Below are 14428 nucleotides of genomic sequence, written 5' to 3'. Positions count from 1 at the left end.
ATTTGCAGAATATATATATATATATATATATATATATATATATATATATATATATATATATATATATATATATATATATATGCTTCACGTTGCACGACAAACAGCTCCTCTCTCTCAAAAAAAATAAATAAAAATAAACTTAAAAATACATTAATAATGCTCAACACATTGAGTTTCGTGGAGTGCAGAAAAACACCTTTTTCACATTTACATAAATCCCAATTAAAACCTTCAAAAATACTATAAAAAATATCCTTACCTCTCCAGAATCTCTCCTCCTGCGATCTGGTATCACTAGAGTATTCCTATTACTGCCTGGTGCAATTGTAGAGCCGATACTCATTCTGGGTCCAACTAACATGTACCGTTTGTCTCCAGATCTGTACTGGATGCTGTGACACAGAGTCCCGTCGTAATTTGTGTCCTGCAAATACTTGGACGAATAGTCTGTAGATTTGGAGCACTGCATTACAATCAACACGATGATGCTGATGACAAAAAGCACCGAAACCGAGCCCAAAGTGATGATCAAATAAAACGTCACGTCGTTTTCCTCCTCGTCTTTTACTGCGTTTTTCACATCAGAAGCTGCAAAAGCCTCTTTGGGCTCCACAACTTTGACAATCACAGTCGCTGTTGCTGAGAGTGAAACGTTCCCATTGTCTTTGACCAGTATGAGCAGTTTATGCTGGGCCTCGTCTGTTTCTGTGAATGAGCGAAGGGTCCTTATCTGTCCTGTATAGCGGTCCAAACCAAAGAGACTGTGCTCACTAACTTCCTGCAGTGAAAACAATAACCAGCCGTTGTATCCTATATCTGCGTCATAGGCTCTGACTTTAGTCACCAAATGACCTGCGTTCACATTACGGGGAATCTCTTCCACACCCTCAGCAGAACCGTTAGCGCTGACTGGATATAAGATCACTGGAACGTTGTCGTTCTGATCCAGAATAAACACGTTCACTGTCACGTTACTGCTCAGAGACGGACTTCCAGAGTCTGAAGCGAGCACATGGAACTGGAACGTTTTAGTAGTTTCAAAATCAAAACTTTTTAGAGCATAAATAATTCCCGTTTCTGAATTAATGTTTAGAAAAGATGTCAAATCACCTTGATTTAGGTTATATGCTATCGCGGCATTTTCGTTTAAGTCTTTATCAAAAGCAGTAACAGAGAATATAGAAGCACCAGGGACATTGTTTTCATATAAATAAAGCTCAAAAGTGTTCTGGGTAAACTGTGGGGAGTTGTCATTCACATCAGAGACCTGTATATTTAATATTTTAAAAGAAGACAGCGGTGGCTGTCCTAAGTCAGTGGCTGTTACAGTGATTTCATAGCTTGAAGTGACTTCTCTATCTAAACGTCCCTTTGTCACTAATGAATACATATTCTCTTTAAATGATGATTTCAGCTCAAAGGGCATGTTTTCGGGTAATGTACAAATGACTCTGCCATTGACACCAGAGTCCTTGTCTGAAACGCTTATTAAGGCTATGGCCGTTCCAGGATTCGCATTTTCAGATATAACACTAGAAAGTGATGTTATCTCAATTTCAGGAGAGTTATCATTAACATCTGTGACTTTAATGCTGAGTTCTGCTTCAGCTATCAGGGGAGGCTGGCCTTTATCAGATGCCTGCACATCTAATTTAAATACACCAGTTTCCTCAAAGTCTATGTTCCCTTTAACTTGTAATTCGCCCGTGTTCTTGTCAAGCGTAAACAAGTCGTGGATTTTTCCATCCAAATTTTTGCCTAATGAGTACTCGATTTCGCCATTCATCCCTTCATCTAAATCAGTTGCGTTGATTTTAATCACGACAGTGCCCAGAGGTGCGTTTTCCAGGATTGTTGCAGAATATGAGTCGCGGCTGAAGACTGGTCGATTATCATTTGTATCTAGAACAATAACAGTGATGTTCAGAGTCCCTGATTTCGGTGGATTTCCACCATCTGTGGCTGTCAGTGTGAGTCTATGCTTGCCTTGCCTTTCTCTGTCCAGCGCTTTCTTTAAAACTAAAAATGGTATTTTTGTTTCATGCCTTTCCCGAACGTCGATATCAAACAGCTCATTCTGACTTAATTTATAATATCGAACCGTATTCATTCCCAGATCAGGATCTCTGGCCGTCTGGACTTGAAAACGCGTTCCCAAAAGCGTATGCTCAGCTATTTCAAATTGCTGCTCAGATCTCGGGAAAATGGGTGGATTATCGTTTACATCAGTTATTTCAACTTCTATGTAATGCACCTCTAAGGGGTCTTCAACAACGCATTTCAAACTTATCGAACAAACAGCGTTTCCATCACACAGCTTCTCTCTGTCGATTCTCTGATTGACATACAGTTCCCCATTGTTCTGATTTACCTGGAAAAGCGCATCATCAGGTCCAGAAACAATACGAAACCGTCGGTGCGCCAAATTACTGACATCAAGGTTTAAATCCTTAGCAATATTTCCCACAACAGATCCTTCTTTCACTTCTTCCGGGACATTGTATTTTATCTGTGCAGTACCCAGATTCCCGAAGCACAACAGCAAAGACAGAGTAATCCACCAGCCCGGCCGTCTGATCCATTGTCCTCCGACATCCATTGCAAAATATTTTCGAATTACAAATGCTCTGCCCATGAAACACTATATTTTCCTATTCCAATCTCTGATATCGTGTGCATTATCGATAAACGACATGCGATGAAATTACTAGTTACCACTGCTTTAAACGCACAGTTATACTGCCCGTCTCTCTGCACAAAACACTGTTCTGTTTCTCATTAGCTGACGCCTGATGGGGTTGGGTTTGCTATAATACAGTAACTTAGAGTAACACTGACACCATGTGGAGTGGATTTGTTTTTGCACAAAATAAAAAAAAAATCAGATGTGTACACTTGAAAAAAAAAAATGTAAAAATTGGTGTAGAAAGAATTTTCACTCAGAAATGTATACAAGTTTAATTCAATGTGTTACTCAAATGCTAGAGCAACAGTGACATCGAGCGCTCTACAGAAAGAATAGTCCTCAAAAACATTTAAGCACATTTATATACATACATTTATATATAACTTAAAAATTATATTTAGTGGCACATTAAACCTAAATGTTGTGTCGTTTCATAAATTGCATGCATAACACAAAATAACTTGTTTAGATGTATGTTTGAGCACTATAAAGCTACTTTTAATGCATTTGAAACCCAGGTCATGCCAAGGGAACCGCAACTAATTTCAGCACCAGGGTAGCGGACAGCTTCCTTTACGCTGTCACTACTTCGAATATCAGTAAATGTTTAGACATTTGGATAAGTACTATGCACATACTTTTTTTTCAAAACAATGAAAATAAACTATTAACTTAGAATTAGCTCATCATAATTAATTGTATACAAAAAAGAGAATAGACATAAATCACAAGAAATAGAAAATTAATCCGCCAGTCTTACCTCTCCAGAATCTCTCCTCCTGTGATCTGGTATCACTAGAGTATTCCTATTACTGCCTGGTGCAATTGTAGAACCGATACTCATTCTGGGTCCAACTAACATGTACCGTTTGTCTCCAGATCTGTACTGGATGCTGTGACACAGAGTCCCGTCGTAATTTGTGTCCTGCAAATACTTGGACGAATAGTCTGTAGATTTGGAGCACTGCATCACAATCAACACGATGATGCTGATGACAAAAAGCACTGAAACCGAGCCCAAAGTGATGATCAAATAAAACGTCACGTCGTTTTCCTCCTCGTCTTTCACTGCGTTTTTCACATCAGAAGCTGCAAAAGCCTCTTTGGGCTCCACAACTTTGACAATCACAGTCGCTGTTGCTGAGAGTGAAACGTTCCCATTGTCTTTGACCAGTATGAGCAGTTTATGCTGGGCCTCGTCTGTTTCTGTGAATGAGCGAAGGGTCCTTATCTGTCCTGTATAGCGGTCCAAACCAAAGAGACTGTGCTCACTAACTTCCTGCAGTGAAAACAATAACCAGCCGTTGTATCCTATATCTGCGTCATAGGCTCTGACTTTAGTCACCAAATGACCTGCGTTCACATTACGGGGAATCTCTTCCACACCCTCAGCAGAACCGTTAGCGCTGACTGGATATAAGATCACTGGAACGTTGTCGTTCTGATCCAGAATAAACACGTTCACAGTCACGTTACTGCTCAGAGACGGACTTCCAGAGTCTGAAGCGAGTACATGAAACTGGAACGTTTTGGTGGTTTCAAAGTCGAAACTTTTAAGCGCATAAATTGCGCCTGTCTCAGAATTAATATTCAGAAACGATGTCATGTCACTTTGTGTCCCATTCCCTTTAATAATCTGATATGCAATCACAGAGTTTTCATTTAGGTCTTTGTCAAAAGCACTCAGCGTGAGAATGGGCGCGCCTGCAGCATTGTTTTCAATCATATATAATTCTATGGGATTTAGGCTAAATTCAGGTGGGTTATCATTAACATCTGACACCTGCACGCTCAGAGTTTTATATGAGGACAGTGGAGGCTGACCCAAGTCAGTCGCTGTTATTGTAATGTCATAATTTGATATGATTTCACGGTCCAGGTTTCTTTTAGTGACTAACGAAAACATGTTTTCCTGAACTGATGGTTTTAATTCAAACGGAACATTTTCTGAGAGAGAGCACACAACTTTTCCATTAACACCAGTGTCTCTGTCAGTAACACTAATGAGTGAGATTACAGTGCCAGGCTTCGAATCTTCAGGTACAACGTTTGATAGTGACGTCACATCAATGGTCGGCTTATTATCATTTAAGTCAAGTATTTTTATAATCACTCTACAGTCAGTGTTCAAAGGTGGCTGTCCATTGTCAATTGCTTGTATATCCAGCTTGTAAACACTGTTCTTTTCAAAGTCAACCTCTCCTATAACGCGTATTTCCCCAGTTAATCTATCCAGGCTAAAGATTTGAAATATGTTTTCGTTGTTATCCTCTCCAAAGGAGTAAGACACTTCACCATTTGGACCATAATCAGAATCACTTGCCATAACTTTTAATACTAAAGTTCCAATTTGCACGTTTTCATGTAGTGTTGAAGAATAAACATCTTGACTAAACAAAGGACGGTTGTCATTGACGTCAAGAACAAATACTGTTATGTTTAATGTACCTGATCTTTGCGGACTGCCACCGTCTATTGCTGTTAATATTAAATTGTGTTCAGCTTTGTGTTCACGGTCAAGAGGCTTTTGCAAAACCAGAAAAGGCAGTTTGTCCTCTGCCCTGTCTCTTATTTCTAAATCAAAATGCTCATTTTGACTTAATTTATACAAGCGCACAGAATTCACTCCACTATCAGGGTCACGCGCAGCTTGCAGCTGAAAACGCGTTCCTTGAAGGGTGTTTTCAGAAATTTCTAATCGCTTCTCTTTTTCTGTGAATGTAGGAGCGTGATCATTTACATCAGTTATCTCAATGACAATATAATGGATCTCGAGTGGATTTTCCACTACTATTTTTAGGTTAATCAAGCATGCTCCAGTGCTATCACACAGCTCCTCTCTGTCTATTTTTCTTTGAACATACAATACACCATTGTTCTGATTTACCACGAAAAGCGCTTCGTCTGATCCAGACACTATACGGAACCGTCTGTCCGCCAAAGTACTGGCATCAAGTCCCAAATCCTTGGCGATATTTCCTACAATAGATCCCTCTTTTACCTCCTCTGGAATAGAGTATCTTATTTGAGCTGAAAGCTGCTGCCCGAAGCACAGAAGAAAACAGATAATCATCCACCAGTGCTCCCTTTTGCGCCTTTGTCTTCCAGCTTCCATTGCGAACGATAGGGAAATCCAGATGTAAATGCCACTACCTGGTTAGATTTATACATATATATTCATCTTAACCGAACAAACAAAAGCGAAGCACGAAAAGGCGTTACGCAGTTCTGCCTTTGGCCGTCTTCAAACAAAAAATCATCCTCCCTTTGCGTTAAACATCCTGCATAATACAAACTAGAATATGGGGGCAGGGCGAAGAGACGCTTTCCCTGTACAACAATGACACCATGAGGTTTGTGAAGAATGTCACATATAAGCAAAACCGCTCAGAAATAACAAATAAAGACGTATTACCCTCTCTTATTAAAATAGATTATAGCGATTTTGGTTATATCTGTGTATTTTGTCTGTAGAGTTGATGTATTTTATAAACAATCAACAGCAACACCGACCATCATAATTATCTGGGCTGGGTTTCCCGATAACGTTGTCTCTTAGCGCGCTACGAAGACTCTAAAGGTAGACCTTAACTGAAGATGTACCGTTTCTAGGCGTGTTCCCCGAACTATCCCTTAGGAGGTTGCTTAAGGTATATCTTCTTAAGTGCCACTTTACCAGGTGCTGTCCATGGTGGCGGTGCTGAATTGGTTGATATCGATGGCTCGAGAATCGATAATTCACTCTATACAGTCGCTGCTTCAGTGCGTTATGTGAGAAATCAGTGTTCTTTATAAAAATAAGCACTTCAGAAGTAGAAATTGCATTTATCAGGACTCATGATATGTTATAAAAGTAATCTAAATTGCAAACTAAATCTATATTGTAATTTATCTATATTCTGGGGGCGCGGAGCTCCCATCAGCGTGAGTTTAAGGCGACCTTTATTTAGAATAAAGTTTTAATTCCTTGGAGACGCGTCATGCAGCTGACAGACATGTAGGTATCTCGTTTATATCGGGTTTTTTTTTGGTTTTTGTTTTTTTTAATATTCACAAACTTGTTAACTATATCATGAATTTACGATTGGAAAATATGTGGAAGTGAATGTGTTTTGTCACGCTATGAGTTTGCACGGCAGTTAGTGCTGTCGGATAGCCTATACGAAATCTTCCCCGAAATACATAAAAGTATGTGGCCGGTGAACTGGGAGAAGAATGGAGTAAACTTTATTGTTTCATAAACAATGTGTATCTGATATGAATAAAACATATCAAATATAAAAAAGGGTTATTGTTGCAGCTTCCGTAGACATCGGTGTAATTTGAATTTAACAAACTATAAATGTCTTTTTTAGGCAGTAGCCTACTTAATTCAAATGTGTATTTAAATGTCTGAAACCTAAAATAAAGCGCGATGAGGTTAAAAACACCGAATAGTTGTGATAAAGTTACGTGACAAGCGCAGAGCGCGCGTCTGTCTCTGGATCAGCGCTAAAGCACATTTGAATTTAGCAGTGATTTTTTTTGCATTTTATTCTTTGCCATAATCCTAATCGAACACTGGGTGTATTACAGCTTCAGATTTATATTCGTATTGACTATAAACAGTGATAAGGTATAGCTAAGAGTGGTCCAGACCAACCTTACGAAAGTATGACTTACAGAAGGTATACTTAACTAAGAACGTTTCGGGAAACACGTATTAACGTTAAGGTACAGCTTAAGGTATAATTTAAGAGGGACGTAGAGTTAAGAAGGTTTCGGGAAACCCAGCCCAGATCACTAATTTCTTCATAACGCTGCTGAATTACGGAGTAGATGCAATAACTCATTATTTCAGAACCAATAAGTTGCACAGCGCCTCTCGCCAAGAAAATAAATATTTATGAACAGGTCTGTCCTTAGGCTACTAAAATAACATGACATGATATAACGAGACTATAGAAGTTTTGATGCTCAGAACGCGTAAAGTGAATTCATTCAATCTGCTAGGTTAATTCCAAGATATGACAAGAGACAACAGTTGGAATGTGCATATGTATCTTTGAAAAAAAAAAGAAAAGAAACTAAAAAGTAGACTGTGAGTGTTCTGAAGCTCTCTATCAAGCAATTTACTTAATTTAAAGATGGCAATTTTGTCTCTTCTTCATTTTCAAAATAATCAGTTTGGCTCAATTTATGAAATCAAACAGAATTCAAGCAGTCGTCATCTCCTTCTTGCAACTTAACTTTAGAAGTATCAAACAAGCAACAATTCCATTACACAATGCATCGATCTAAAAAAAAAAAAAAAAAAAAAATTCGTGGAAAAAAAATTGAGAACATTTGCTTGAATATCATGGAACTAATCCCTTATTTATATGTACTTATATGTGGTCATGTTGAAAGAGCAATAAGTGCGCTCCTGTGTTTTTCTTGAAAATTTTAAAGGGTAAAAAACCGCTAGTCTTACCTCTCCAGAATCTCTCCTCCTGCGATCTGGTATCACTAGAGTATTCCTATTACTGCCTGGTGCAATTGTAGAACCGATACTCATTCTGGGTCCAACTAACATGTACCGTTTGTCTCCAGATCTGTACTGGATGCTGTGACACAGAGTCCCGTCGTAATTTGTGTCCTGCAAATACTTGGACGAATAGTCTGTAGATTTGGAGCACTGCATTACAATCAACACGATGATGCTGATGACAAAAAGCACTGAAACCGAGCCCAAAGTGATGATCAAATAAAACGTCACGTCGTTTTCCTCCTCGTCTTTTACTGCGTTTTTCACATCAGAAGCTGCAAAAGCCTCTTTGGGCTCCACAACTTTGACAATCACAGTCGCTGTTGCTGAGAGTGAAACGTTCCCATTGTCTTTGACCAGTATGAGCAGTTTATGCTGGGCCTCGTCTGTTTCTGTGAATGAGCGAAGGGTCCTTATCTGTCCTGTATAGCGGTCCAAACCAAAGAGACTGTGCTCACTAACTTCCTGCAGTGAAAACAATAACCAGCCGTTGTATCCTATATCTGCGTCATAGGCTCTGACTTTAGTCACCAAATGACCTGCGTTCACATTACGGGGAATCTCTTCCACACCCTCAGCAGAACCGTTAGCGCTGACTGGATAGAAGATCACTGGAACGTTGTCGTTCTGATCCAGAATAAACACGTTCACAGTCACGTTACTGCTCAGAGACGGACTTCCAGAGTCTGAAGCGAGTATGTGGAACTGGAACGTTTTGGTCGTTTCAAAGTCGAAACTTTTAAGCGCATGTATATGTCCATTGTCTGAATTCACATTGAGGAAGGACGACATGTGACCTTTTGCTCCATCTTCTCTAATTATTTGATAGGTTATTGCAGCATTTTCATTCATATCTCTATCGAAGGCGCTAACAGAGTATATGGATGCTCCTGGGGGGTTATTTTCCATTAAATACAGCTCTAAAGGATTATGAGGAAATTCTGGAACGTTGTCGTTCACATCTGATATCTGCACTTTCAGTGTTTTGATTGAGGACAGAGGGGGCTGACCAAGATCTGTGGCTGTTATTGTGACATCATATCGAGAAACGAGCTCTCTATCTAACTTTGCATTCGTCACAAGAGAGTACATGTTTTCTTTGAATGATGGCTTCAGTTCAAAAGGAACATTGTCAGATATTCTACAAACAACTTTACCATTGACGCCTGAATCTTTATCAGTAATACTAACAAGTGAAATGACCGTTCCTGGTTTGGAATCTTCGGGAACTACATCAGACAGCGAGGTTACGTCTATCTCTGGTGCATTATCATTTTCGTCAATCATTTTAATAATAATTCTACAGTTGCTTGTCTTCGGTGGCTGGCCTTTATCTGAAGCTATAACACCAACTCTATAAACATCGTTTTTCTCAAAATCCACATTGCTTTTCACCCGAATTTCTCCTGTATTGCTGTTCAAATCAAAAGTGTTGTAAACTAGTCTTTCAATATTTTTAATAAATGAATAGATTATTTCGGCATTCTGACCTTCATCTAAATCAGTGGCATTTAATTTAATGACAAGAGTACCAACAGGAGCGTTTTCTTGCAATGTGACAGAATAAAGCTCTTGGCTGAATTTTGGCCTGTTATCATTATCATCCAGCACCGTGACATTAATAACGATACTCCCTGATCGTGGTGGATTCCCGCCGTCAACAGCAGTTAGTATAAGACTGTGAGTGACCTGACGCTCCCTGTCGAGTAATTTACGTAATTTCAAGATTGGCATTTTTTTCTCTCCCCCATTTTCCCGAAGCTCAAGTTCAAAATATTCATTTTGGCTTAGTTTATAAAATCGAACAGAATTCACGCCTGAATCAGGGTCCTGTGCTTCCTGCAACTGAATGTCTTCACCCGGTAGGGTTGATTCTGCTATTTCTAAAAGGACGTCTTTATCAGCAAAAGCGGGTGCATGGTCATTTACATCGGTAATTTCTACTTCTACATAATGGATTTCAAGAGGATTTTCAACAACTGTTTTCAGACTTATTAAGCAAGCATCAGTTCCATCACACAGCGCCTCTCTGTCGATTTGCTTTTCCACATACAGGATGCCATTATTCGGGTTTACCTGGAAAAGGGCGTCATTTAATCCAGAGACAATACGGAGCCTCCTGTCCACCAAATGACTGACATCAAAACCCAAATCCTTTGCAATATTTCCCACAACAGATCCTTCTTTTACCTCTTCTGGAATACTGTATCTTATCTGCGCTGAAACCTGCTGTCCGAGGCATAGTAGAAAACAGAAACACAGAGAAATCCGCCAGTACTCCCATCTGCGCCTTTGTTCTCCAACATCCATGCTGAAAACCGTCGTCTGAGGAACAAGTGTAAAATTGTTTTCCTTACAATTACCGCATAAGTCTTAAATGCTTCGAGGAAGAATTTGAGAGCATCTTTTGCTCGAATATCGCGGAATCCCTTGTATGTAAACGTCCAGACTAAAAGAGCTTCAGTGCGCTCTAGACTGGGGTAAAAACCAGTGTGACGCAAACCAGATCCTGACCCAAACAACGTTTCCTTGTGTTATACTGACACCATGAGGTCCACTGCAACATGTCAATATTTTAAACACAGCAGAGAGCAAATGTTTGCTAAATTTGGAAGATATGATTTTATTAAATTAATATTAATATATACATATACCTGACTTCTAAAAACTACATATATGATATATAAATATAAATATAATATCAAAAGGACAGAAAATTTCAGTACCACGGACAGTTCCGCACGAATCAATAGCTGTGACAAGCTGTTATTATTAATAATTGTTTTTTTTTTTTTGTTTGTTTGTTTGTTTGTTTGTTTTTTTTAATACAACTGCCATAAACTCATTTTATTCATTTTGTGTCACTTCACTAAGTACAGAGTGGAATAGTGTCAAACAAAATAGACAAATTATGATAATGTAACTGCAATGCAACATTTTTTTCATAAAACCGAATTAAATGGCATTCCATTCCTCAGAGATTACAAACAAATGCTGCAGATAGACGATAAATAAAGGGCAGATCTTACCGAGCATAGATATTCAGTACAAAGATATATAGCCGAAGATACCGTTTGCTGTGACAGAGTTTATGTGAGTCCAATAAAATAATTGTAATATTCTTAATATAGCATTGTTTTATTCCAACAATGATTAGAAGAGGAAATAGTTCTGTTCCACTACAGAGATTCATACATCAACATACAAAATATTTTACGAGTCTACCTTGACATAAAAAATCTCAATATTTTATAAACAATCAAAACAGCCATGCCAAAACAAACCCTGAGAAGTCAACATGAGTCAGGGGTGAATGAACACGCAAAAGAGCTTCAGATGCAAAAATATATTTAAATCAAAGAGTGCATAAATAATAAATCCGCCAGTCTTACCTCTCCAGAATCTCTCCTCCTGCGATCTGGTATCACTAGAGTATTCCTATTACTGCCTGGCGCAATTGTAGAACCGATACTCATTCTGGGTCCAACTAACATGTACCGTTTGTCTCCAGATCTGTACTGGATGCTGTGACACAGAGTCCCGTCGTAATTTGTGTCCTGCAAATACTTGGACGAATAGTCTGTAGATTTGGAGCACTGCATTACAATCAACACGATGATGCTGATGACAAAAAGCACTGAAACCGAGCCCAAAGTGATGATCAAATAAAACGTCACGTCGTTTTCCTCCTCGTCTTTTACTGCGTTTTTCACATCAGAAGCTGCAAAAGCCTCTTTGGGCTCCACAACTTTGACAATCACAGTCGCTGTTGCTGAGAGTGAAACGTTCCCATTGTCTTTGACCAGTATGAGCAGTTTATGCTGGGCCTCGTCTGTTTCTGTGAATGAGCGAAGGGTCCTTATCTGTCCTGTATAGCGGTCCAAACCAAAGAGACTGTGCTCACTAACTTCCTGCAGTGAAAACAATAACCAGCCGTTGTATCCTATATCTGCGTCATAGGCTCTGACTTTAGTCACCAAATGACCTGCGTTCACATTACGGGGAATCTCTTCCACACCCTCAGCAGAACCGTTAGCGCTGACTGGATATAAGATCACTGGAACGTTGTCGTTCTGATCCAGAATAAACACGTTCACTGTCACGTTACTGCTCAGAGACGGACTTCCAGAGTCTGAAGCGAGTACATGAAACTGGAACGTTTTGGTGGTTTCAAAATCAAAACTTTTAAGCGCATAAATTGCGCCTGTCTCAGAATTAATATTCAGAAACGATGTCATGTCACTTTGTGTCCCATTCCCTTTAATAATCTGATATGAAATCACAGAGTTTTCATTTAGGTCTTTGTCAAAAGCACTCAGCGTGAGAATGGGCGCGCCTGCAGCATTGTTTTCAATCATATATAATTCTATGGGATTCAGGCTAAATTCAGGTGGGTTATCATTAACATCTGACACCTGCACGCTCAGAGTTTTATATGAGGACAGTGGAGGCTGACCCAAGTCAGTCGCTGTTATTGTAATGTCATAATTTGATATGATTTCACGGTCCAGGTTTCTTTTAGTGACTAACGAAAACATGTTTTCCTGAACTGATGGTTTTAATTCAAACGGAACATTTTCTGAGAGAGAGCACACAACTTTTCCATTAACACCAGTGTCTCTGTCAGTAACACTAATGAGTGAGATTACAGTGCCAGGCTTCGAATCTTCAGACACCATCTTTGACAGTGACGTTACATCGATCTCAGGTGTATTATCGTTTGTGTCTAATATTTTTATGACAACTCTACAGTCTGTCTTCATAGGGGGCTGGCCATTATCAGATGCTTGAACATCAAGTTTGTAAATAGATTTGTCCTCAAAATCTATATCCCCTTTCACACGAATGTCACCTGTCAGTTTATCCAAACTAAATATTTCATACACCTTTGGGTTCTGATCGCTGCCAAATGCGTAGGTGACTTCTCCATTTGAACCATCATCTGCATCACTTGCTTGAACCTGAATGACAAGTGTGCCGATTTGTATATTTTCTTTTAGAGTTGTAGAATACATATCTTGGCTAAAAAACGGTCTATTGTCATTTATGTCAAGGACGTTAATTGTAATATTTAGAGTTCCTGATCTTTGTGGATTTCCTCCATCAATTGCTGTTAAAACTAAATTATATTCATCATTAATCTCACGGTCAAGAGTTTTTTGTAAGACTAAAAATGGCAGTTTATCTTCTCCCTGATCTCTGACTTCTAGATCAAAGTGTTCATTTTGGGATAATTTGTATGTACGCACAGAATTTCCCCCTGCATCCGGATCACGCGCCGCCTTAAGCTGAAAACGCGTCCCTCGAGCAGTTGATTCTAAAATCTCCAACCGTTTCTCATGTTCACTAAAAGTGGGCGAATTGTCATTTACATCGGTCACCTCCACCCCAATATAATGTATTTCAAGGGGATTTTCGACAACTATCTTCAGATTTATCATGCATGCGCGATGACTATCACACAGCGATTCTCGGTCGATTTTCTTATGAACATGTAAAACGCCGTTCTGATTTACCTGAAAAAAATCGTCATTGGATCCAGATACAATACGGAACCGCCTGTCCGCTAAAGCACTGACATCAAGCCCCAAATCCTTCGCAATATTTCCAACGACGGTTCCCTCTTTTACTTCCTCTGGAATAGAGTATCTTATCTGCGCTGAAACCTGCTGTCCGAAACACAGCAGAAAAGAGAAACACAAAGAGATCCACCAGCACTCCCATCTGCGCTTTTGTCCTTCAGGTTCCATCATGAATCAAACGCTTAAGATCACAAAACAAATTAATATTGCCCTTGATTTCTTAATGAGCGAATTCTCCGAGATGTCATAAAATGTGCAATATCTTCAAACAAATCACCATAATCCACTCCGCCTAGGTAGCCTATGTTTCAACAACACAGAATCGCGCATTTTGGTGGAGAGGAACAACTGTGTGACGCTAATGTCTTGAAGAGGAGGGACTGTGTTTCAAAAGGTTTCCTTGTGTAATACTGACACCATGAGGCTAACTGAGAATATAGCGGATGATAAATAATTTCATTGTATATATTAGTGCCAATGCAGATAACAGGCTTCCACTCGCTTTAAAGCAGACCTACAAACCAGATAATAAAGATTTTATTCATTCAGACAACCCATAGCACAAATTTCACTCAAAATAATCCACTGATATAGAGACACGGTGATATATATATGTGTGTGTGTGTGTGTGTGTGTGTGTGTGTGTTAATCTGT

General features: G+C 39.2%; 4 protein-coding genes across 4 annotated transcripts; all 4 read right to left on the bottom strand.

Moving 5' to 3' along the window:
- Positions 1–160: 160 nt before the first annotated feature.
- On the bottom strand, positions 161–2599 carry LOC137033669 (protocadherin alpha-2-like). Its single transcript, XM_067405863.1, has one exon. It carries the CDS (start codon positions 2597–2599, stop codon positions 161–163), a length of 2439 nt encoding a protein of 812 aa, XP_067261964.1.
- Positions 2600–3428: 829 nt separating this feature from the next.
- On the bottom strand, positions 3429–5801 carry LOC137033613 (protocadherin gamma-A4-like). Its single transcript, XM_067405726.1, has one exon. The coding sequence runs from the start codon at positions 5799–5801 to the stop codon at positions 3429–3431; it is 2373 nt and encodes a 790-aa protein (XP_067261827.1).
- A 2241-nt stretch (positions 5802–8042) lies between these two features.
- On the bottom strand, positions 8043–10502 carry LOC137033572 (protocadherin alpha-8-like). Its single transcript, XM_067405586.1, has one exon. The coding sequence runs from the start codon at positions 10500–10502 to the stop codon at positions 8043–8045; it is 2460 nt and encodes an 819-aa protein (XP_067261687.1).
- Positions 10503–10662: 160 nt separating this feature from the next.
- On the bottom strand, positions 10663–13942 carry LOC137033482 (protocadherin alpha-7-like). The gene is made up of 2 exons (XM_067405455.1): positions 11585–13942; positions 10663–10749 (listed from the first exon to the last, which is right to left on the bottom strand). The coding sequence occupies exons 1-2, from the start codon at positions 13940–13942 to the stop codon at positions 10663–10665; spliced, it is 2445 nt and encodes an 814-aa protein (XP_067261556.1).
- Between the last annotated feature and the right edge of the window lie 486 nt (positions 13943–14428).

This window comes from Chanodichthys erythropterus, chromosome 1, assembly GCF_024489055.1.
Source record: "Chanodichthys erythropterus isolate Z2021 chromosome 1, ASM2448905v1, whole genome shotgun sequence".
Classification (NCBI taxonomy): Eukaryota; Metazoa; Chordata; class Actinopteri; order Cypriniformes; family Xenocyprididae; genus Chanodichthys; species Chanodichthys erythropterus.
This window is presented reverse-complemented; position numbering and strand designations above follow the sequence as displayed.